The sequence below is a fragment of the Lissotriton helveticus genome, chromosome 12 (genome assembly GCF_964261635.1).
Source record: "Lissotriton helveticus chromosome 12, aLisHel1.1, whole genome shotgun sequence".
Taxonomy (NCBI): Eukaryota; Metazoa; Chordata; class Amphibia; order Caudata; family Salamandridae; genus Lissotriton; species Lissotriton helveticus.
The window spans coordinates 106,820,415-106,846,240 of record NC_136073.1 but is presented as its reverse complement, the minus strand read 5'-3'; the positions used below and the strand labels follow the sequence as shown (position 1 = coordinate 106,846,240).

The window sequence follows — 25,826 nt, the reverse complement described above, 5'->3', positions numbered from 1 at the left end:
ATTAGCAGCTCCCCATCCATTTGCATAGATGCCCATCTCTTAGGCCAGATCTCCATCTCTTTCCCTGTTTCTCCATCCCTTAGCCCAGTGCTCCACCATTTTTCCCAGCCTTCTCTCCTTTTGTTCAGCTCTTCCTCTTAGCCCAGCTCTCCATCGTTTGCCAAAGACTCCATCCCTCTGCTCATCTATTAATATCATTGCCCAACTCTTCATCCTTTTCTACAGGTCTCCATCCATTTGCCCAACTCTTCATCCTTTTCTACAGGTCTCCATCCATTTGCCCGGCTCTCAACTTCTTTGCCTGGCTCTACATCCCTTTGCCAAGATACCCATCCCTTTGTACCGCTCTCCATCCCGTTGTCTAGCTCTCCATACTTTTGCCTGGCTCTCCATCCCTTTACCTGGCTCTCCATCCCTTTACCTGGCCCTCCATCCCTTTGCCTAGCTCTTAATCAATTTGCCTGGCTCCCAATCTATTTACCTGGCTCTCCATCCCTCTGCCTAGCTCTTCATCCCTTTGCCCAGCTCTCCATCCCTTTGCCTAGCTCTCCACTCCTTTGCCTTGCTCTCCGTCCCTTAGCCCAGCTCTCCATCCCTATGCCCAGCTCTCCATTCCTTTGCTTAGCTCTCCACCTGTTTGCATAGCTCTCATCCCGCTGCCTAGGTCTCCAATGTTTTCCTAGCTCTCCATCCCTTTGCTTAGCTCTCCACCCCTATGCCTATCTCTCATCCCTTTGCCTAGTCGTCTAACCCGTTGTCCAGCTCTCATCCCTTTGCGTAGCTCTCCATCCCTTTGTCTAGCTCTCCATCCCTTAGCCCAGCTCTCCATCCCTTTGCCCAGCTCTCCATCCCTTTACCCAGCTCTCAATCCCTTTGTCTAGCTCTCTATCCCTTTGCTTAGCTCCCATCCCTTTGCCTAGCTCCCCGTCCCTATGCCTGGCTCTCTGTCCCTTTACTTAGATCTCCATCCCTTTACTTAGATCTTCATCTCTTTGCCAGGCTCTCCATCCCTTTGCCTGGCTCTCTATTCCTTTGCCCAGCTCTCCATCCCTTTGCCCAGCTCTCCAACTCTTTGCCTAGCTCTCCATCCCTTTGCCCAGCTCGCCATCCCTTTGCTTAGCTCTCCATCCCTTTTCCCAGCTCTCCATCCCATTGCCTAGCTCTCATCCCTTTGCCTAGCTCTCCATTCCTTTGCCTAGCTCTCCACCCCTATGCTCATCTCTCATACCCTTGCCTAACTCTCATCGTTTGCCTAGCTGTCTAACCCTTTGGCTAGTTCTCATCCCTTTGCCTAGCTCTCCATCCCTTTGCTTACCTCTCCATCCCTTTGCCTAGCTCTTCATCCCATTGCCTAGCTCTCATCCCTTTGCCTAGCTCTCCATTCCTTTGCCTAGCTGTCATCCCTAATCCTAGCTCTCCATCCCGTTGCCTAGCTCTCTTCCCTTTGCCTAGCTCCCCATCCACCTGCCTAGCTCTCCACCCCTATGCCTTTCTCTAATCCCTTAGCCCAGCTCTCCATCCCTTTGTCTGGCACTCCATCGCTTTGCTTGGAGCTCCATCTCTTTGCCAAGCTCTCCATCCCTTATCCCAGCTCTCCATCCCTTTGCCTGGCTCTCCATCTCTTTGCCTTGCTCTCCATCCCTTTGCCTTGCTCTCCATCCCTTTTCTTAGCTCTCCACCCCTTTGCTTAGCTCTCCACCCCTATGCCTATCTCTCATCCCTTTGCCTAGTCATCTAACCCGTTGTCTAGCTCTCATCCCTTAGCCCAACTCTCCATCCATTTGCCTGGCTCGCAATCCCTTAGCCCAGCTCTCCATCCCTTTGCCTGGCACACCAGGCAAAGGGATGGAGAGCTGGGCCACGCCCCCCGGCCGTCGCCCTACTTATAGGCGCTGATTGCTAGCACCAGACCTGTAAGCTCTGAGCTCCTGAGGCGGAAAGCCGGGAGCGTGACTCGTTTTAAACCTGTGTTTTTGAACAATTTGTACTGTTAGTCACTGAATATTTGCTGTTCACCACCTACCCACTTCGCTCCTACACAGCTCCGGTCGCACAGCGGATTTAGCGCTGTTGCGGCCCCCCAAGCAAAACATCTCTCGCCGCCTTCCTGGCGAGCCCGGAGGCCACGCCCCCCTTTTAGAGGCCACGCCCCCGGCCGCCGCCCTACTTATAGGCGCTGATTGCTAGCGCCAGACCTGTAAGCTCTGAGCTCCTGAGGCGGAAAGCCGGGAGCATGATTCGTTTTAAACCTGTTTTTTAACAATTTGTACTGTTAGTCACTGAATACTTGCTGTTCACCACCTACCCTCTTCGCTCCTACTCAGCTCCGGTCGCACAGCGGATTTAGCGCTGCTGCGGCCCCCCAAGCAAAACATCTCTCGACGCCATCCCGGCGAGTCCGGAGGCCAAGGCCCATTTTTAGAGGCCACGCCCCCCGGCCGCCGCCCTACTTATAGGCGTTGATTGCTAGCGCCAGACCTGTAAGCTCTGAGCTCCTGAGGCGGAAAACCGGGAGCGTGACTCGTTTTAAACCTGTTTTTTAACAATTTGTACTGTTAGTCACTGAATATTTGCTGTTCACCACCTACCCACTTCGCTCCTACTCAGCTCCGGTCGCACAGCGGATTTAGCGCTGCTGCGGCCCCCCAAGCAAAACATCTCTCGCCGCCATCCCGGCGAGCCCGGGGGCCACGCCCCTTTTTTAGAGGCCACGCCCCCGGCCGCCGCCCTACTTATAGGCGCTGATTGCTAGCGCCAGACCTGTAAGCTCTGAGCTCCCGAGGCGGAAAGCCGGGAGCGTGACTCGTTTTAAACCTGTTTTTTAACAATTTGTACTGTTAGTCACTGAATATTTGCTGTTCACCACCTACCCACTTCGCTCCTACTCCGCTCCGGTCGCACAGCGGATTTAGCGCTGCAGCGGCCTCCCAAGCAAAACATCTCTCGCCGCCATCCCGGCGAGCCCGGAGGCCACGCCCCTTTTTAGAGGCCACACCCCCCCCCCCGGCCGCCGCCCTACTTATAGGCGCTGATTGCTAGAGCCAGACCTGTAAGCTCTGAACTCCTGAGGCAGAAAGCCGGGAGCGTGACTTGTTTTAAACCTGTTTTTTAACAATTTGTACTGTTAGTCACTGAATATTTGCTGTTCACCACCTACCCACTTCGCTCCTACTCAGCTCCGGTCGCACAGCGGATTTAGCGCTGCTGCGGCCTCCCAAGCAAAACATCTCTCGCCGCCATCCCGGCGAGCCCGGAGGCCACGCCCCTTTTTTAGAGGCCACGCCACCGGCCGCCGCCCTACTTATAGGCGCTGATTGCTAGCGCCAGACCTGTAAGCTCTGAGCTCCTGAGGCGGAAAGCCGGGAGCATGACTCGTTTTAAACCTGTTTTTTAACAATTTGTACTGTTAGTCACTGAATATTTGCTGTTCACCACCTACCCACTTCGCTCCTACTCAGCTCCGGTCGCACAGCGGATTTAGAGCTGCTGCGGCCCCCAAGCAAAACATCTCTCGCCGCCATCCTGGCGAGCCCGGAGGCCACGCCCCTTTTTTTAGAGGCCACGCCCCCGGCCGCCGCCCTACTTATAGGCGCTGATTGCTAGCGCCAGACCTGTAAGCTCTGAGCTCCTGAGGCGGAAAGCCGGGAGCGTGACTCATTTTAAACCTGTTTTTTTAACAATTTGTACTGTTAGTCACTGAATATTTGCTGTTAACCACCTACCCACTTCGCTCCTACTCAGCTCCGGTCGCACAGCGGATTTAGCGCTGCTGCGGCCCCCCAAGCAAAACATCTCTCGCCGCCATCCCGGCGAGCCCAGAGGCCACGCCCCTTTTAGAGGCCACGCCCCCGGCCCCGCCCCACTTATAGGCGCTGATTGCTAGCGCCAGACCTGTAAGCTCTGAGCTCCTGAGGCGGAAAGCCGGGAGCGTGACTCGTTTTAAACCTGTTTTTTAACAATTTGTACTGTTAGTCACTGAATATTTGCTGTTCACCACCTACCCACTTCGCTCCTACTCAGCTCCGGTCGCACAGCGGATTTAGCGCTGCTGCGGCCCCCCAAGCAAAACATCTCTCGCCGCCATCCTGGCGAGCCCGGAGGCCACGCCCCTTTTTTAGAGGCCACGCCCCCCGGCCGCCGCTCCACCTATCCATAAATTATGCGCATCTTCCGGACGCGCAGCGGGCACGCCGTTTGCACGCCAAAGGTAAGCCCGTCTGCGCCCGTCCGTGTCCGACCGGGGCTAGGGGCTCCCCATTATGCCCAGACTATTCAATATTCATCCGAGCAGTTGGCTAACCTCCATGGCCCGTGGCCCCTGGACGATACCGTGACTGCACGAATCGATAGCCTGGGTTTGGCTGCCACGTGCTCCTCTCCCCTCCCCCCCCTTATCCTCTCCCCCTACTATCGGCCCCTGTCCTGACCTACCGGCTCCACTTGCCCACACCACCTTATCCACCTATTACCTTAATACCAGGTCAGCAGTCAAGCATTGCCACAAACTCTTCATTTTACTGGACCTGCACAAACCCGATCTCCTATTTCTCACAGAGACCTGGTTCTGCGACAACTCCCTTCCCTCTCTACTAGCCGCGCTCCCTGCCTCATACTATGCTTTACGAGATGACCGACCATCCGGCAAACTGGGTGGCGGTGTCGCTCTGATCGCCCGCAAAGAAATTTCCTTCCAAACACTAGATTTCCCCTCTATCGCCTAATCAGACTTCTTAGTGGCTCGCTCACTTTCTTTTAGCACCCCGCTCACCTGTCTTCTTATGTACCGCCCTCCCCCACCCTCCCATCTCTTCCTTCCTAGCTTCCAAGACTTGGTGGCTACTCTAGCAGTCAACAACTCCTCCATCTTGGTGTTAGGAGACTTTAACTTTTGGCCCTCAGACCCAGCCGAATGTTCCACATCAAAAGAATTCTCGGAGACCCTTTGTTCCCTCAACTTCGTCCCTCACGTTCACTCCCCCACCCATATCCAGGCACACATCCTTGACCAGATTTGGACCCTGAACTGCCCAGCAACTTCTCTGTCTATCTCCCCTTGCACTTGGTCCGACCACTTCCTGATCTCATTCTCCCTACCTCTTAGCCCAGCCCCCAAGCCCTCTCTTCCCAAAAACATCTGGGCGAGCTCCTGGAAGCATGTAGATGTGGCCTCTCTGTCCGCCATACTCTCTGCGTCCAGCCCGGAGTTTCACGGGCTGTCGTCATCCGCGCAAGCCGACTCCCTTAACTCATGGCTTCGATCAGGCTGTGACTCAGTCGCCCCCCCTAAGGCGGCTGTCATCCAGACACACCAACGACGTAAACCGCTGGTTCAATGAGGAACTGAAGGCTCTAAAACTCAGGGTCCGGCGTGCGGAGCGGACCTGGAGGCGGGATTATTGCCCGAACCTCAAAAATCAATACATCACCCTTCTGGCCTTGCACAAAAAATCAATCTTGGCGACCAAGATTGCCCATTTCTCCTCTAAAATCCTAACTGCCGAAAATCAGCCCAGAGCAATCTTCTCCATTGTGCACGATCTTGCCTACTCTGACCGTGTTTCCCTCAAACCAGCTCCTTCCCAGTTCTTATGTGATTCCCTCAACTCCTTTTTCCTAGACAAAATCTCTAACATCAAAGCAGTAATCCCCCCCCTCCTCTTTTGTCGACCCCCAGTGTCTGCCAGTCTTAGCTCGCCTTGACTCCATGCCCCTTCTTACAGAAGAATCCTTCCTCTCCCTCCTGGCCTTGGTCAAATCAGGTTCCCCTCTGGACCCCTGCCCTGCTCACATCCTGAAACAGATCTATTCTGCTTGTGTGCTGCCCCCTCTTAATTTCCTTAATAGCTCACTGTCACAGGTCATTGTTATTCCATCTCTCAAATCGGCCGTCATCCTTCCTATTCTCAAAAAACCTGGCGCTGACCCTTCCGCTCTTGTAAACTATCGCACCATCTCACTACTGCCCTTTCTGGGGAAGGTACTAGAGCGCCATGTGACCAGAGCGCTTGGTACCTTTGTGGAGGAGAACAGGGTACTAGCCCCCCGCCAGGCTGGCTTCCGACCCGCACACTCCATGGAGTCCGTAGTGTTATCGGTCCTTGACAACCTCAGAGAGGGCATGGACACCAACCACCCCCAGGCCCTGGTCCTCCTCGATCTCTCCGCCGCCTTTGACACGGTTGACCATTCCATTTTACTTTCCCGTGTCAGGGCGGCGGGGATTGGAGGTTCGGCCTTGGTCTGGCTGTCCTCCTTCCTGAGGGACCGCACCCAGGCAGTACGCCTGGGTGACTTTTCGGCGGACTTCCGCGTAGTTCAATGCGGAGTTCCCCAGGGCTCCTCCCTTTCCCCTCTTTTATTTAATTTGTACATCGCCCCCCTCATCTTTGCCCTTCAACAGATGGAGGTCTCCGTCTACAACTACGCGGATGACCTCCAGCTCATTTTTTCTTTATCCACATCTCCCGAGTCCATGTCCAATTTCCAATCGGTGATGGTTTTCATCCGGGACTGGATGAACTACAACCACCTGAAGTTAAACCCCGACAAAACGGAGCTGGTTTTGACAGGTGGTTGCTCCAGTCCCTGGACCCCTCTCTTCTGGCCCCCTTCCTTAGGTCCTCCTCCTCCCCCCTCGTCATCTGTTAAAACCCTCGGTTTCAAACTGAACGACCAACTCACTCTTCACTCCCAAGTTAGCTCTGTTGTGTCCTCTTCTTTTCTTACACTCCGTACCATTCGCAAAGTTTCTTGGTTTTTTTTCTTCTCTGCCCTTAAGCTCATAGTCCTGGCGATGGTAATCTCTCGCCTGGACTATGGCAATGCCCTTTACTGTGGCATGCCCGCCTATAGCATGTGACGACTCCAGCTGGCCCAAAACCAGGCGGCTCGCCTGGTCTTCAACTTGGCCAAATCCCATCACGTCACTCCCCTCCTCAAGTCCCTACACTGGCTCCCCATCCGAGAACGAGCCCAGTTCAAGTTGGGCTGCATCACCTTTCAGGCCCGGGCCGGCGCTGCCCCTGCCTTTATCTCTCAGTAATCAAACCCTATGTGTCTGTCAGGGAGCTACGCTCATCTGCCCAACAACTGCTCACAGTTCCTCGCTTTAAACGCAAAAAGTGGGGTGGCACGAAATTTACTACACTTGCCCCTGCTTTCTGGAACTCTCTCCCTGCCCACCTCAGATCCTGCGCCCAATACACACTCTTCCGCAAGGCCCTGAAAACCTTTCTCTTTTCTCAAGCCTTTTCTCCATAAACTGCTTCTCTCCACTCTCCTTTGCCTTTTGCCCTCCTGGGCTCAGTACCTTATAGCGCCATGAAACCTCCAGGTGTACATGCGCTCTATAAATATTTTTAAACTCAAACTCAAACACCATAGGTTTGCTTGGAGCTCCATCTATTTGCCTAGCTCTCCATCCCTTTGCCTAGGTCTCCATCCCTTTGCCCAGCTCTCCATCCCTTTGCCTAGCTCTCCATCCCTTTGCTTAGCTCTCATCCCTTTGCCTAGCTCCCCGTCCCTATGCCTGGCTCTCTGTCCCTTTACTTAGATCTCCGTCCCTCTACTTAGATCTCCATCCCTTTGCCTGGCTCTCCATTCCTTTGCCTGGCTCTCTATTCCTTTGCCCAGCTCTCCATCCCTTTGCCCAGCTCTCCATCCCTTTGCCTAGCTCTCCATCCCTTTGCCCAGCTCGCCATCCCTTTTCTTAGCTCTCCATCCCTTTTCCCAGCTCTCCATCCCGTTACCTAGCTCTCATCTCTTTGTCTAGCTCTCCATTACTTTGCCTAGCTCTCCACCCCTATGCTCATCTCTCATACCCTTGCCTAACTCTCATCCTTTTGCCTTGCTATCTAACCCTTTGCCTAGTTCTCATCCCTTTGCCTAGCTCTCCACCCTTTGCTTAGCTGTCATCCCTTTTCCTAGCTCTCCATCCCATTGCCTAGCTCTTATCCCTTATCCCAGCTCTCCATCCCTTTGCCTAGCTCTTATCCCTTTGCCTAGCTCTCATCCCTTTGCCTAGCTCCCCGTCCCTTTGTCTAGCTCCCCGTCTCTTTGCCTGGCTCTCCATCTCTTTGCCTTGCTCTCCATCCCTTTGCTTAGCTCTCCACCCCTATGCCTATCTCTCATCCCTTTGCCTAGTCATCTAACACGTTGTCTAGCTCTCATCCCTTTGCCTAGATCTCCATCCCTTTGTCTAGCTCTCCATACCTTAGCCCAGCTCTCCATCCCTTTGCCCAGCTCTCCATCCCTTTGCCTAGCTCTCCATCCCTTTGCTTAGCTCTCCATCCCTTTGCTTAGCTCTCATCCCTTTGCCTAGCTCTCATCCCTTTGCTTAGCTCTCATCCCTTTGCTTAGCTCTCATCCCTTAGCCTAGCTCCCCGTCCCTATGCCTGGCTCTCAGTCCCTTTAGTTAGATCTCCGTCCCTTTACTTATATCTCCATCCCTTTGCCAGGCTCTCCATCCCTTTGCCCAGCTCTCCATCCCTTTGCCTAGCTCTCTATCCCTTTGCCCAGCTCGCCATCCCTTTGCTTAGCTCTCCATCCCTTTTCCCAGCTCTCCATCCCGTTACCTAGCTCTCATCTCTTTGCCTAGCTCTCCATTCATTTGCCTAGCTCTCCACCCCTATGTTCATCTCTCATACCCTTGCCTAACTCTCATCCTTTTGCCTAGCTGTCTAACCCTTTGCCTAGTTCTCATCCATTTGCATAGCTCTCCATCGCTTTGCTTAGCTGTCATCCCTTTTCCTAGCTCTCCATCCCGTTGCCTAGCTCTCCATCCCTTTGCTTAGCTCTCCATCTCGTTGCCTAGCTCTCTTTCCTTTGCCTAGCTCCCCATCCACCTGCCTAGCTCTCCACCCCTATGCCTTTCTCTAATCCCTTAGCCCAACTCTCCATCCATTTGCCTGGCTCACCATCCCTTAGCCCAGCTCTCCATCCCTTTGCCTGGCACACCATCGCTTTGCTTGGAGCTCCATCTATTTGCCTAGCTCTCCATCCCTTATCCCAGCTCTCCATCCTTTTGCCTAGCCCTCCATCCCTTTGCCTAGATCTTATCCCTTTGCCTAGCTCTCATCCCTTTGCCTAGCTCCCTGTCCCTTTGTCTAGCTCCCCGTCCCTTTGCCTGGCTCTCCATCTCTTTGCCTTGCTCTCCATCCCTTTGCTTATCTCTCCACCCCTATGCCTATCTCTCATCCCTTTGCCTAGTCATCTAACACGTTGTCTAGCTCTCATCCCTTTGCCTAGATCTCCATCCATTTTTCTAGCTCTCCATACCTTAGCCCAGCTCTCCATCCCTTTGCCCAGCTCTCCATACCTTTGCCCAGCTCTCCATCCCTTTGCCTAGCTCTCCATCCCTTTGCTTAGCTCTCCATCCCTTTGCTTAGCTCTCATCCCTTTGCCTAGCTCCCCGTCCCTATGCCTGGCTCTCAGTCCCTTTACTTAGATCTCCATCCCTTTACTTAGATCGCCATCCCTTTGCCAGGCTCTCCATCCCTTTGCCCAGCTCTCCATCCCTTTGCCCAGCTCTCAATCCCTTTGCCTAGCTCTCTATCCCTTTGCCCAGCTCGCCATCCCTTTGCTTAGCTCTCCATCCCTTTTCCCAGCTCTCCATCCCGTTACCTAGCTCTCATCTCTTTGCCTAGCTCTCCATTCATTTGCCTACATCTCCACCCCTATGCTCATCTCTCATACCCTTGCCTAACTCTCATCCTTTTGCCTAGCTGTCTAACCCTTTGCCTAGTTCTCATCCATTTGCCTAGCTCTCCATCGCTTTGCTTAGCTGTCATCCCTTTTCCTAGCTCTCCATCCAGTTGCCTAGCTCTCCATCCCTTTGCTTAGCTCTCCATCTCGTTGCCTAGCTCTCTTTCCTTTGCCTAGCTCCCCATCCACCTGCCTAGCTCTCCACCCCCATGCCTTTCTCTAATCCCTTAGCCCAACTCTCCACCCATTTGCCTGGCTCGCCATCCCTTAGCCAGCTCTCCATCCCTTTGCCTGGCACTCCATCGCTTTGCTTGGAGCTCCATATTTTTGCCTAGCTCTCCATCCCTTATCCCAGCTCTCCATCCCTTTGCCTAGATCTTATCCCTTTGCCTAGCTCTCATCCCTTTGCCTAGCTCCCCGTCCCTTTTTCTAGCTCCCCGTCCCTTTGCCTGGCTCTCCATCTCTTTGCCTTGCTCTCCATCCCTTTGCTTAGCTCTCCACCCCTATGCCTATCTCTCATCCCTTTGCCTAGTCATCTAACACGTTGTCTAGCTCTCATCCCTTTGCCTAGATCTCCATCCCTTTGCCCAGCTCTCCATCCCTTTGCCTAGCTCTCCATCCCTTTGCCCAGCTCGCCATCCCTTTTCTTAGCTCTCCATCCCTTTTCCCAGCTCTCCATCCCGTTACCTAGCTCTCATCTCTTTGTCTAGCTCTCCATTACTTTGCCTAGCTCTCCACCCCTATGCTCATCTCTCATACCCTTGCCTAACTCTCATCCTTTTGCCTTGCTATCTAACCCTTTGCCTAGTTCTCATCCCTTTGCCTAGCTCTCCACCCTTTGCTTAGCTGTCATCCCTTTTCCTAGCTCTCCATCCCATTGCCTAGCTCTTATCCCTTATCCCAGCTCTCCATCCCTTTGCCTAGCTCTTATCCCTTTGCCTAGCTCTCATCCCTTTGCCTAGCTCCCCGTCCCTTTGTCTAGCTCCCCGTCTCTTTGCCTGGCTCTCCATCTCTTTGCCTTGCTCTCCATCCCTTTGCTTAGCTCTCCACCCCTATGCCTATCTCTCATCCCTTTGCCTAGTCATCTAACACGTTGTCTAGCTCTCATCCCTTTGCCTAGATCTCCATCCCTTTGTCTAGCTCTCCATACCTTAGCCCAGCTCTCCATCCCTTTGCCCAGCTCTCCATCCCTTTGCCTAGCTCTCCATCCCTTTGCTTAGCTCTCCATCCCTTTGCTTAGCTCTCATCCCTTTGCCTAGCTCTCATCCCTTTGCTTAGCTCTCATCCCTTTGCTTAGCTCTCATCCCTTAGCCTAGCTCCCCGTCCCTATGCCTGGCTCTCAGTCCCTTTAGTTAGATCTCCGTCCCTTTACTTATATCTCCATCCCTTTGCCAGGCTCTCCATCCCTTTGCCCAGCTCTCCATCCCTTTGCCCAGCTCTCCATCCCTTTGCCTAGCTCTCTATCCCTTTGCCCAGCTCGCCATCCCTTTGCTTAGCTCTCCATCCCTTTTCCCAGCTCTCCATCCCGTTACCTAGCTCTCATCTCTTTGCCTAGCTCTCCATTCATTTGCCTAGCTCTCCACCCCTATGTTCATCTCTAATACCCTTGCCTAACTCTCATCCTTTTGCCTAGCTGTCTAACCCTTTGCCTAGTTCTCATCCATTTGCATAGCTCTCCATCGCTTTGCTTAGCTGTCATCCCTTTTCCTAGCTCTCCATCCCGTTGCCTAGCTCTCCATCCCTTTGCTTAGCTCTCCATCTCGTTGCCTAGCTCTCTTTCCTTTGCCTAGCTCCCCATCCACCTGCCTAGCTCTCCACCCCTATGCCTTTCTCTAATCCCTTAGCCCAACTCTCCATCCATTTGCCTGGCTCACCATCCCTTAGCCCAGCTCTCCATCCCTTTGCCTGGCACACCATCGCTTTGCTTGGAGCTCCATCTATTTGCCTAGCTCTCCATCCCTTATCCCAGCTCTCCATCCTTTTGCCTAGCCCTCCATCCCTTTGCCTAGATCTTATCCCTTTGCCTAGCTCTCATCCCTTTGCCTAGCTCCCTGTCCCTTTGTCTAGCTCCCCGTCCCTTTGCCTGGCTCTCCATCTCTTTGCCTTGCTCTCCATCCCTTTGCTTATCTCTCCACCCCTATGCCTATCTCTCATCCCTTTGCCTAGTCATCTAACACGTTGTCTAGCTCTCATCCCTTTGCCTAGATCTCCATCCATTTTTCTAGCTCTCCATACCTTAGCCCAGCTCTCCATCCCTTTGCCCAGCTCTCCATACCTTTGCCCAGCTCTCCATCCCTTTGCCTAGCTCTCCATCCCTTTGCTTAGCTCTCCATCCCTTTGCTTAGCTCTCATCCCTTTGCCTAGCTCCCCGTCCCTATGCCTGGCTCTCAGTCCCTTTACTTAGATCTCCATCCCTTTACTTAGATCGCCATCCCTTTGCCAGGCTCTCCATCCCTTTGCCCAGCTCTCCATCCCTTTGCCCAGCTCTCCATCCCTTTGCCTAGCTCTCTATCCCTTTGCCCAGCTCGCCATCCCTTTGCTTAGCTCTCCATCCCTTTTCCCAGCTCTCCATCCCGTTACCTAGCTCTCATCTCTTTGCCTAGCTCTCCATTCATTTGCCTACATCTCCACCCCTATGCTCATCTCTCATACCCTTGCCTAACTCTCATCCTTTTGCCTAGCTGTCTAACCCTTTGCCTAGTTCTCATCCATTTGCCTAGCTCTCCATCGCTTTGCTTAGCTGTCATCCCTTTTCCTAGCTCTCCATCCAGTTGCCTAGCTCTCCATCCCTTTGCTTAGCTCTCCATCTCGTTGCCTAGCTCTCTTTCCTTTGCCTAGCTCCCCATCCACCTGCCTAGCTCTCCACCCCCATGCCTTTCTCTAATCCCTTAGCCCAACTCTCCACCCATTTGCCTGGCTCGCCATCCCTTAGCCAGCTCTCCATCCCTTTGCCTGGCACTCCATCGCTTTGCTTGGAGCTCCATATTTTTGCCTAGCTCTCCATCCCTTATCCCAGCTCTCCATCCCTTTGCCTAGATCTTATCCCTTTGCCTAGCTCTCATCCCTTTGCCTAGCTCCCCGTCCCTTTTTCTAGCTCCCCGTCCCTTTGCCTGGCTCTCCATCTCTTTGCCTTGCTCTCCATCCCTTTGCTTAGCTCTCCACCCCTATGCCTATCTCTCATCCCTTTGCCCAGCTCTCCATACCTTAGCCCAGCTCTCCATCCCTTTGCCCAGCTCTCCATACCTTTGCCCAGCTCTCCATCCCTTTGCCTAGTTCTCCATCCCTTTGCTTAGCTCTCATCCCTTTGCCTAGCTCCCCGTCCCTATGCCTGGCTCTCTGTCCCTTTACTTAGATCTCCGTCCCTTTACTTAGATCTCCATCCCTTTGCCAGGCTCTCCATCCCTTTGCCAGGCACTCCATTCATTTGCCTGGCTCTCTATTCCTTTGCCGAGCTCTCCATCCCTTTGCCCAGCTCTCCATCCCTTTGCCCAGCTCTCCATCACTTTGATTAGCTCTCCTTCCCTTTTCCCAGCTCTCCATCCTGTTACCTAGCTCTCATCTCTTTGCCTAGCTCTCCATTCCTTTGCCTAGCTCTCCACCCCTATGCTCATCTCTCATACCCTTGCCTAACTCTCATCCTTTTGCCTAGCTGTCTAACCCTTTGCCTAGTTTTCATCCCTTTGCCTAGCTCTCCATCCCTTTGCTTAGCTGTCATCCCTTTTCCTAGCTCTCCATCCCGTTGCCTAGCTCTCCATCCATTTGCTTAGCTCTCCATCCCGTTGCCTAGCTCTCTTTCCTTTGCCTAGCTCCCCATCCACCTGCCTAGCTCTCCACCCCTATGCCTTTCTCTAATCCCTTAGCCAAACTCTCCATCCATTTGCCTGGCTCGCCATCCCTTAGCCCAGCTCTCCATCCCTTTGCCTGGCACCCATTGCTTTGCTTGGAGCTCCATCTATTTGCCTAGCTCTCCATCCCTTATCCCAGCTCTCCATCCCTTTGCCTAGCCCTCCATCCCTTTGCCTAGATCTTATCCCTTTGCCTAACTCTCAACCCTTTGCCTAGCTCCCCGTCTCTTTGTCTAGCTCCCCGTCCCTTTGCCTGGCTCTCCATCTCTTTGCCTTGCTCTCCATCCCTTTGCTAATCTCTCCACCCCTATGCCTATCTCTCTTCCCTTTGCCTAGTCATCTAACACGTTGTCTAGCTCTCATCCCTTTGCCTAGATCTCCATCCCTTTGTCTAGCCCTCCATCCCTTTGCCCAACTCTCCATTCCTTTGCCCAGCTCTCCATACCTTTGCCCAGCTCTCCATCCCTTTGCCTAGCTCCGCATCCCTATGCCTGGCTCTCCATCCCTTTGCTTAGCTCTCATCCCTTTGCCTAGCTCCCCATCCCTATGCCTGGCTCTCTGTCCCTTTACTTAGATAGCCGTCCCTTTACTTAGATCTCCATCTCTTTGCCTGGCTCTCCATCCCTTTGCCCAGCTCTCCATCCCTTTGCCCAGCTCTCCATCCCTTTGCCAGGCTCTCCATTCATTTGCCTGGCTCTCTATTCCTTTGCCGAGCTCTCCATCCCTTTGCCCAGCTCTCCATCCCTTTGCCCAGCTCTCCATCCCTTTGCCCAGCTCTCCATCCCTTTGCCTAGTCTCCTTCCCTTTGTCCAGCTTGTTATCCCTTTGCTTAGCTCTCAATCCCTTTTTCCAGCTCTCCATCCCGTTGCCTAGCTCTCATCCCTTTGCCTAGCTCTCCATCCCTTTGCCTAGCTCTCCACCGCTATGCTCATCTCTCATACCCTTGCCTAACTCTCATCAATTTTCCTAGCTCTCCATCCCTTTGCCTAGCTCTCCATCCCTTTGCTTATCTCTCCATCCCGTTGCCTAGGTCTCTTTCCTTTGCCTGGCTCCCCATCCACCTGCCTAGCTCTCCACCCCTATGCCTGTCTCTAATCCCTTAGCCCAACTCTCCATCCATTTGCCTGGCTCGCCATCCCTTAGCCCAGCTCTGCATCCCTTTGCCTAGCTCTCCATCCCTTTGCCTAGCTCTCCCTCCCTTTGCCTAGCTCTTATCCCTTTGCCTAGCTTTAATCCCTTTGCCTAGCTCCCCGTCCCTTTGTCTAGCTCCCCGTCCCTTTGCCTGTCTCTCCATCCCTTTGCTTAGCTCTCCACCCCTATGCCTATCTCTCATCCCTTTGCCTAGTCATCTAACCCATTAGCTAGCTCTCATCCCTTTGCCTAGCTCTCCATCCCTTTGCTTAGCTCTCCATCTGTTTGCCTAGCTCTCCATCCCGCTGCCTAGGTCTCCATTGCTTTGCCTAGCTCTCCATCCCTTTGCTTAGCTCTCCACCCCTATGCCTATCTCTCATCCCTTTGCCTGGCTCTCCATCCCTTTGCCCAGCTCTCCATCCCTTTGCCTGGCTCTCCATTCATTTGCCTGGCTCTCCATTCATTTGCCTGGCTCTCTATTCCTTTGCCGAGCTCTCCATCCCTTTGCCCAGCTCTCCATCCCTTTGCCTAGCTCTCCATCCCTTTGTCCAGCTCGCCATCCCTTTGTCCAGCTCGCCATCCCTTTGCTTAGCTCTCAAACCCTTTTTCCAGCTCTCCATCCCGTTGCCTAGCTCTCATCCCTTTGCCTAGCTCTCCACCCCTATGCTCATCTCTCATACCCTTGCCTAACTCTCATCCCTTTGCCTAGCTGTCTAACCCTTTGCCTAGCTCTCCATCCCTTTGCTTAGCTCTCCATCCTGTTGCCTAGCTCTCTTTCCTTTGCCTAGCTCCCCATCCACCTACCTAGCTCTCCACCCCTATGCCTTTCTCTAATCCCTTAGCCCAACTCTCCATCCATTTGCCTGGCTCGCCATCCCTTATCCCAGCTCTCCATCCCTTTGCCTAGCTCTCCATCCTTTTGCCTAGCTCTCCCTCCCTTTGCCTAGCTCTTATCCCTTTGCCTAGCTTTCATCCCTTTGCATAGCTCCCCGTCCCTTTGCCTGTCTCTCCATCCCTTTGCCCAGCTCTCCATCCCTTTGCTTAGCTCTCCACCCCTATGCCTATCTCTCATCCCTTTGCCTAGTCATCTAACCCATTGGCTAGCTCTCATCCCTTTGCCTAGCTCTCCATCCCTTTGCTTAGCTCTCCATCTGTTTACCTGGCTCTCCAACCCTTTGCTTAGCTCTCCATCTGTTTACCTGGCTCTCCATCCCTTTGCCTAGCTCTCCATCCCTTTCCTTAGCTCTCATCCCTTTGCCTAGCTCCCTGTTCCTATGCCTGGTTCTCTGTCCCTTTACTTAGATCACCATCCCTTTGCCCGGCTCTCCATCCCTTTGCCCGGCTCTCCATCCCTTTGCACGGCTCTCCATCCCTTTGCCTTGCTCTCCATCCCTTTGCTTAGCTCTCCATCCATTTTTCCAGCTCTCCATCCCGTTGCCTAGCTCTCTTCCCTTTGCCTAGCTCTCCACCCCTATGCTCATCTCTCATACCCTTGCCTAACTCTCATCCTTTTGCCTAGCTGTCTAACCCTTTACCGAGCTCTGCATCCCGTTGCCTAGCTCTCATCCCGTTGCCTAGCTCTCATCCCGTTGCCTAGCTCTCATCCTGTTGCCTAGCTCTCATCCCGTTGCCTAGCTCTCATCCTTTTGCCTAGCTCTCCATCCCTTTGCCTAGGTGTCATCCCTTTTCCTAGCTCCCCAATCCACCTGCCTAGCCCTCCACCCCTATGCCTTTCTCCTATCTCTTAGCCCAGCTCTCCATCCCTTTGCCTGGCTCTCCATCTCTTTGCCCGGCTCTCCATCTCTTTGCCTTGCTCTCCATTCCTTATCCCAGGCCTCCACCCCTTTGCCTGGCTCTCCATCCCTTTGCCTAGCTCTACCATCCCCCTTACTCAGCTGATCTTCTGTTTGCCCACCTTTTGGGTAGCTCTCCACTTCTTTGACTAGTGGCTCGGTGCTTTGTTCATTCGCCTATCCCTTCGTCCATCTATCATCACTGATCCTTCTTCTTGTCACGTGATATTACCTGGCACATCCATTCACCTTGCTCATATTATCTAGGGCTTGATCAGTTTACCCAGTCATCCACATCACTGTTTTCAATTAGTTATTCTGTTCATACAAAAGGAAAACCTGTTTTCCCTCCCTTGAAGTGTGCTGCTGTGTGGTTGTTGCAACAAAGTTCCGCGCACACAGATTTAAGTATCAACAAGTTAAGTACTCATATATGTATTTTACGAAAACAACAATCCAACGTCGATTCTTTAAATTTTGATGTGTCACTCCTTTTATTAGATGGTCACACCAATAGAAATTGACAGCCAGCCGACACGTGTTTCGTTATAGGTCAATACAATCACAGACACTATAACTCTTCAGGGCTCAATGGCTGAATCTTTATCTTTTAGGGCCCAAGTCCGGTGATAATTCCAACCCGGCAGGGTAACCAATTTTTTGACGAAGACGACAAATTGATGCCGTAAGTATCCAATCGCCCTTTATATAGGGGACGCCCAGGTAATGCACGTCAGTGCCATCCAAAGAATAATTGTATAGAGGTCCAAATCATGTATTACGACAAATTTCGTGACAGAACACCACATGGGTACGTGTGGTTTCCAGATTCTTGGTACAATCACCCTCGTTGTAACAGGCGTCCCCGACCCGGCTTCCATGATTTGGACCTCTATACAATTATTCTTTGGATGGCACTGACGTGCATTACCTGGGCGTCCTCTATATAAAGGGCGATTGGATACTTACGGCATCAATTTGTCGTCTTCGTCAAAAAATTGGTTACCCTGCCGGGTTGGAATTATCACCGGACTTGGGCCCTAAAAGATAAAGATTCAGCCATTGAGCCCTGAAGAGTTATAGTGTCTGTGATTGTATTGACCTATAACGAAACACGTGTCGGCTGGCTGTCAATTTCTATTGGTGTGACCATCTAATAAAAGGAGTGACACATCAAAATTTAAAGAATCGACGTTGGATTGTTGTTTTCGTAAAATACATATATGAGTACTTAACTTGTTGATACTTAAATCTGTGTGCGCGGAACTTTGTTGCATTAATCTTAAGTGTAATTTTTTACATTTAAAATTGAGGGGTTTGTGTAGGGTCTCCCCTCCCTGCTTGCACCAGTTACTGCTGTTTGTTTTCCAATTTTGATATGTACGCAAATACTGTTTGAGCGCCATTTCTTCCCGCATACTTAATACCCTCTTGCTGTTGTTCATATGCTGTGTGGTTGTTGTTCTGCCTCCCAGACATAGTTACCTTCAGCTCGGTCTTCCCCCTGACATCCATCTTATAACCTTCTTGCAGGCTCTTCAGGATGTTGACCGTACTCACGTTTACGTGAATACGACAAGCTGGAGAGAGAAATAAAAGAGGTGCAATTGCATATGTGCTTAACGAAAAGCATAGAACTTTGAAATCATTGAATGACAAGCAAAGGAAATGCCAGCAGCTCTGGCCTCGACAAACTCGTGAGATGGATTCCTTTTTTTAAATTGTCATGGCTGCATATGCCACAACATTGTTTTAAAAAACGAAAACATTCTGCCACCTAAATGTGGCAGCCAGTATGTTTGCAGAATAAATGTAAAATGTATGCAAAATTAATCATTGCGTATAATCTTAATAAAGATGTAGCAAGCATACAGGTATAGGGGAAACTATTTTTAGTTTTAATGCACATCCCAAAAAAATGTGTTTTTCATTGGCGCACATGGAAGGGACTATTGTCTTTCAATCACTGTAACCCAAAGTCATATTTAAAACACATATGTATCATCAACCTGATTTGGGATTCTGAAATAGCGATTTTTTGGAAATCGCTATTTCAGAAACGCAAAATGGGATGTATGTACAAATTCGCATTTTGTTTGCGAATTCTTAGTTTTCCTTAATTGCGATTAGCAAATTGCGAATCGCAATTAAGGAATACTTTCCCATTCATTTCTATGGGCCAGGAGGCCCATAGGAAGGAATGGGAAGTTATTCTCAATTTGCGATTCGCAATTTGAGAATCGCAAATTGAGAATAATTTCAAGGGTGCAGGGGTGTCCATAGGACACCCTGTTGCACCCCTGAAATAAGCATGGATGCACATGTGGCACACATACATGCCCCAAGGGCATGTATATGCGTCACATGGCACTTTGAAATATGCACAAATGTGCATTTTTCAAGGAATTCGCAAATTACCACCAACTTGAAGTTGGTGGTAATTTGCGATTCCTTAAGGACAATTTGCATTTTTTTTTGCTTCATACATTGCATTTAAGGAATCGCAAAATTTGCAATTTCTTAAATGCAATTGCTAAATAAGAAATCGCAAATTTTGCAATTCCTTGTTTTGCACCAGATTTTCCTTAATACATACCATTTAGCAAATTCGCATTCGCAAACGCCGAAATTCTGCATAGTTGACTACGAATTTTTTTTTAAAGCAAGGATTAGGAATAGAAAGCAAAAACAATGGCAAAGTAAAGACCTTGCCCACCAGCCCTGGCACTGAGTGCCACTTCTTTTTAGGTAGATGTGCATATGTGATCATGAAAAATGACATCATTAACAGGCAAGAGAGGCAATAGCTGAAATGGGCTGAACCATTGCCACATGCATTATTCTGCTGCAGGCACAAACAAAATGTGAATGGCAGCAGGACTGACCAAGAGAAGGTGTGTGCATTCGTATATCTATTTGTATTCATCAATTCCCTTGATTTCATGAGGCTGGAAAGGCAGCTAATGCTACCTTCAGGCCAGACCAAAAATGTGAATATTGTATTGCAAATGGCAAGTAAATACATTATTAGCTCGTTTTCTTACTTCCACTCTGCATGTCCTTCTTTACTCAACAGCCAATTGACCTTTAAAAAATGTAAAGGCCTTCCTATCTTCCAATACCAACAAGCATTTGCAATGCAATAGGTCTCGCGTTAGTTAAATGCAGAGCTATTTGCTTTGCAAATGTAAAAGTAATACAGCAATGTTTTATTTTTTTACTTTACTTTTAATTTATTGACTTTTGTAATAATAGTGGCGCAGGGGCATGCCACCATTGTTGCATAAGTGAATACATTGAAAAAAATAGTTGTTTGTTCACCGTATTACTTTTACATTTGCAAAGCAATAGAAAACAAGCCCATGTGAACGCAGTGCTTTTAATAGCTTTCATTCTGCACCTCACAAATATGTTTCAAACCCACACTATATGGACCCTGTCTGCAACTCTCTCCAATAAGCAACCACCCTGCAGGACAACAGAATTAATTTCATTTCTTTTGTTCATCACTGCAAGGACAAGGCTAGAAAAATATGCAACATATTAGGGAATCTTTAAAACAGCATGCCCCTTGAAATGACTGCTGCTTTAAACAAGTACTCAGTCTGAATACTTATTGAAGACTTTTATGCTGCTCTTCCGTCAACGTTCTTACCCCAGTCCATTCATGATGTTGTCAACAGTGTCATTTCTTTGATTGCCTACATATCACGTTTAAAAGCAGGAAAGCAACAGTTACCTTTTTCAACTTGAGCACTTGGCTTTAACATGTGGGTTAGTGAGAGCAAAAACCCTTGTTTACTTGAAAAGCTGCTGGTTATGCAGCAGATGGTTGAGGGCAAATACAAAGCCACTTGTCAGTAGAAAGGCAGTCAATTTTAAGGATCTCGTCTACAGTAAGCTTGCTCCTGGCTGGAAACTTCAATAGCGACTAAGATTTTGGGATGCAGCCTCCAGGTGTTAACACTCACACTTGAGTAGTGTTTTCTATATAAAAGGATCAGCACACAAACAAACCCCTTGGAACCCCAACTCACCTATAATAATATCTATGAACACAGCTCGCTGTGGACATCAGGGAGCTACAAAGATCAGCTGAAGCATGCTGAGGAGTTCCTAAGTGCTACAGCACAGGAGCTGTGCGAGGCATGGATCCTTTTTGGCTTTGAAGGGTTACATTTTTTTACATGGGCTAGAGACTTATGACATCTACGGTGAGGGCTCACATAAGGCAATACCTAGCGCTTCACTAAGCGCTACAATATAAATCAAAAGACGGAAATGTTGTCTTCATTTTTAAAAATGAACTCCAATGAGAAAAAAGGGGTGGGAATATTTTAATAAGTGAAAACATTGCACCAAGGATGTAACAAGTAGTCCTAATCCGTGTAACTAGGGGAGAACTAAACGTGAGGAAATGTTAGAAAAAAACAGAAGAGGGCCCAGACGCACTTTAAGAAACAACATGGGAAACAAGCATGGGGTGGACATCGTGTAAATCACATTAAGTTAGAATGGAATGTGGGAAATGGGAACAGAGGTCGAGTCTACATCTTTAAATACTTGGAATGCTGAAAAGACTCACACGCTCAGAAAACAACACCAGATTTAAAACTATACACGCTCTTTTTGTATGGGAGCCATTTAAAAGGGAATAAAATACGAGGAAGACATTACGTTTGCTGCACAGTGCAGACTGTAAGACACAAACAAAAATCAAACCTCAGGATCGAGTCCCAGAAAGCACAGCTTGCTACTTGGCGGTAAAGCGGGTAGAGAATGTCTTTAGAAGACAAAAAGTACACAAATGCCGGATGTGGGGCGGGAGCCCTGCTCACCTTCGCATAGATGAAGGAGCCGACGCTGCTGCCATTGTTATTTGTGAATCGTGTTGCGCTGCTTTAAAAAACACTTGTTTGGCACACGGATCCACCCATTCCTAATTGCCCTTAGAGACAGCTGATACTAGAAACTTGTATGTGAAAATCAGCCTAATGAGCGGCACGCTGGCAGAGGGGATCACGTCAGAGCAGTTTGCAGATGTCTGGCGTGCAGCCACCATAGTAAAAGTTAAAGTGCACACATGATGTTTTCTCAGCGGTCTTGCCAGCAGTACACGCGCAAACTGTGCGGGAGTGAGGTGAGAGGAAGGGGATGGAGTGTCGGGATGGGGGTGGGGGTGAGCGGTCAGAACCATTGTGCAAACTGCAACTGCTTACAAGCAACAGAGCGGGAGCCACTGTGGGGGGGGGGGCAACAGTAACTCGCCGAGGAAGACAGAGTCAGAAGAAGCACATGCATGTCACAAACAAACAGTACCAGCGGCAATTAAAAACAAGTATTTGCAATACGGACATCGGAAGAAGGGTGAGAACTGGATGTCAACACATGACGGCAACAGAAAAGACGGGAGGGAAAGCAAAAGCCAGAGTAGCACTTACTGTGGTGGCCTGAGCCGCTCCCAAAGCACGTCAGCCTCCTCCATCACAGGGCTCGTCAGCAGGGCGCGCCGGGATGGTTCACAGCGACTCGAGGCTGGGGGTCCGTTGCCCAGCGATGAAGCTCAGTGCACGTGGGCTTAGGCTCCCCGGATCGAGTGAGGAGGCAAGGAGCGCGTGCTGCATCTCAGCAGCTCTGTAGAGGAAGGCACAGGAGCAGGCTGTGCTGAGGAGGCAGCAAGCACGGGTGACGCCTTAACAGCAGAGAGGCGAGCCTCGCTCACGAAAGTGAAAGCATAGGGGAGAGCGCAGAAGTGCTGAGATCGCCGGAGAAGAGATGCTGCGGGTGCACATCGGCTGTCTGAAAGAGACGCTGTGAGCGTGCACATGTCCTGTCCTGCCACTTCAGCTAACGCCGCCGTACGCGTTTACAGATGATGTCTACAAGCGCGTGCACCTATCCTGTCCCGCATCGCAAAGCAATTCGCCGATAATAGATCTCGCTAGCGAGCAGCTTCACTGCGTCGCTAGGGGAGACCTAAAAACCGGCACTGAAATCCCAATACAGTATAGTAAACAGACAGACCAAGACAAGAGGACAACAAGCACGAGCACGGAATCGAAACCGGCCGACGCGGGAATAGAAACCAGTGGTGCGCGCGCACCAGAGGAGCGGGGGCAAGGGAGCGCGATGACAAGCCGAGACGAGGTAGGAGATTTGTGTGTGTAAGGGGGGGTTCTGTGTGTGTATGCGCGGCGGGGGGGGCCTGTATGTGTGTATGCGCGGCGGGGGGGCTGTATGTGTGTGTGTGTGTGTGTGTGTGTGTGTGTGTGTGTGTGCGTGTGAGTCTGCTTCCAAGGAGCCATGGGAGACAGGAGGCGCGCGACCTGGTCCCAGTTCCAAGGTTGCGCGTGCACCGCAATTGTCTGTCTCCCTTGACTCCTTGAAACCGAGAATGATTACAATAGAGTCTCGGAACGACAGATTGCTTCGCAATCTGTTCGCAGTTCCGAGACCTAAAAATGGATAATAAATCGCACTCTATTCAGCCAAGAAGACCATATGTTCAATTACTAAGTAACACATACCAAACCCAAAGCAGGATATCACTGTATTGAGTCCATCAAGCCTATGGTTTTCCATCAGGAGGTTAAGCAGATTAAAGCCAAAGGGGATCCTACTGTATATAAGACCAGCACACACATGGCTCCAGCAGACTCAATGGATTAATGCCCAAGGAGAGTCCCACAAGTGCAGCAAAAGCATAAAACTCTCCTGTGATGAGTCTGATAGCCTGACAACACCCCATGATCACATACTCAAGAAGCCCATCGCAGGATTATAGCAATTGGTGAATTATCCCTATTTACTTATCCCATGAAAACATGCCTTGTTATGAAACCATCAATGAGACAGGCTAACACGTCATGAAACTCATCACAAGGTAAGAAATGTATTGGCCACAGTGCTACTATACAGGATTTAAAACACATGGGTCTTGAAATCTGTCAACTATTAGATACTTTACAATTCCAACATAAGAGTGGTTACAAGCTCTAGAAAACGAAGAAAAGGAAAAAGACGTGACTTACGCAGGCCTGTAGATTCCATGCGGGAGGCAGTGTTCACCGTGTCCCCAAAGAGGCAGTATCGAGGCATCGTGAGCCCCACCACGCCTGCTACGCAGGGCCCTACCAATGAACAAAGAGAAGCGAAGATTAGAAGGACTCCTAGTGCACCCGCATTTTGAAGGCTTCATTGTCATAGTATCCCCCTTTTAACCAGCCAAAGGCCTCCTCTGCAGTCTAAGAGACCATGCTATCACAAAAGCATTTCTTCCATCTGCTTTCACTGGATCAGCCACTTGAACAGCTCATGTAACCCCTCGCTAGACAGGGGCCAGGCTGAGACTCAAGAAAGTAGAGAAGAGGACAGTGAGCAGGAGAAAATGACAGACACAACAGAAGGTAGAGCTGGAGAGACAGGAGTAGAAAAAAAAGGTTGTGATTGATGGTATTAGAGGTGAACTCTTCGTGGATTCAGCTGCTGCTCATGCCCACCTTAAAATCACACTATATCATGAACAATAGGAGAATATTTGCTAAACTAACACATAGTCAACAACTTTGTTAATTTGAGCAAGACTCTTATAATGAAAGTTTGCAAATGGAATGGAAAGGCAATGAATTAGTGAGTACAATGTGCTGTTCACTTGCGGCAGAGATATGTGTGGACCCTACAGGTCTACACAGAGATCCTGGTAGGGCATACCTCTGCTACTTATCCTTCTGAGGTCCATAGAAAAGGCACCACTGTATTGGATAATCATAACACCTATTATTTTCAGCACTTGCAGTATAACTTAATGGGCACCTGGGGCTTGCAAACAAGCTTGCTATCTGATGCTTTGAAGATCTTCTGAACAAAACTAAAGTCAAAGCCAACATAGTTTTGTCAAACACATGTAATATGCAAAACAATTGACTAAAATTAGGAGTCCTCAGGCACACCAACTTTGCATGAGTACTACGCTCCTTTCACACTGACTATGCACAAGGATTCAGGCAATATTCTGTGACTCGCTTTGCAAGATTGCTAATGGAAGAAGCGGATTCACCCAACCCATGTCAGTCCATGCATGTGCATGCAGTAATATATATATCTATATATATATAGGAGCCCCGCTGTTTTGTTACAGTCCGGCAGCAGCGCCACCCGACGCTGCTGCGTGAGGAACAGGAGCTGTTTATTGGGGCTGAAAAGTGTCGTTATGAGGACGAAGTGATGCGCCACAACCCACTTGGGAGTTATTTTTAATATTGGAACATTGGGAAGGCTGACAACCCACTGGGGTAACACACAGGCACCACAAGTACCACAATGCCATGCGAGTGGCTACGCCCATCAGGGCGGGAACTTTGTTATAATTATGGTGCTCAGAAAACTGTTGCCGTCCCATTGTTTGTGAGCCTACAGCCCATGACTAAGTGCGGGAGCATGAAACGCGTTGGGCAGGACTCCAAAGACTCGTGAAGCCTCAACATTTGTCTTCATTCGACAGCCTACAATAAAGAAAATCAGCTTTACCTACCTGTTGTGTGGCCGTTCCTTTGCAGGCAAACTGTGTGGTTTGATATATATATATATATATATATATATTCACTGAAAAAACCATAGGTTATAGACCATATATAGTTAGGAATTTGCATTTACAAAACCTTGAAAATTCACTGAAAAAACCATAGGTTAGAGACCATATATAGTTAGCTGGACATTTTATTGACATAAAACCAATGAAATTCCATATATAGTTAGTTGCACTAACTATATATCGCGCACCCGCAATCCACTGCTGATGATGTCACATATTACATCATTCATGACATGGTCAGTGACATCACTGATGACATCACTGATGACATCTCAAATGACATCACTGATGACATCACTGATGACATCTCAAATGACATCACTGATGACATCATCTAGTGTCTGTGTGTTTTTGTAAAGTTTAAATATGTTTTACATATTGAAGAATGAGTGGATGTATGGAAGACTGAGTGTGTGTGTGGCTGGCTGGGAGGTGTGTGACTCTGTGCATATCAATGTGTACTTGTATCAGTGATTGTATAAGAGAGTAAGTATGTGTTAGTATATGTGTGAAAAAGTATGGTGTTCTGTGTTTAACTGTATAGATGAGGAAATCGAAGTGTGATTGATTCTTCACAGGACTGACTAGGTGTATGAGTGCATATGATAGTGTTGTAATAATGAGTGACTGTATGTATGAGTGATTGTATGGGTGAATGAGTGAATGTGTGTGTAGACGTAGGAATCAGTGAGTGCGTATGTAGTAACTGGTATTGGTGTGTCATGATGTCATCAGTGATGTCATTTGAGATGTCATCAGTGATGT

General features: G+C 49.9%; 1 protein-coding gene across 1 annotated transcript in view; it reads right to left on the bottom strand.

Annotated features, from left to right (window-relative positions):
• The window catches only part of GUCY2D (guanylate cyclase 2D, retinal), a 345,795-nt gene that overhangs the window by 16,776 nt on the left and 303,193 nt on the right, over positions 1–25,826 (bottom strand). Inside the window, exons 15-16 of the mRNA XM_078668830.1 lie at positions 23,503–23,601; positions 17,957–18,051 (exon numbers count right to left, since the gene is read on the bottom strand). Coding sequence (XP_078524956.1) covers positions 17,957–18,051; positions 23,503–23,601 — 194 coding nt within the window. The remainder of the gene's footprint in view (positions 1–17,956; positions 18,052–23,502; positions 23,602–25,826) is intronic.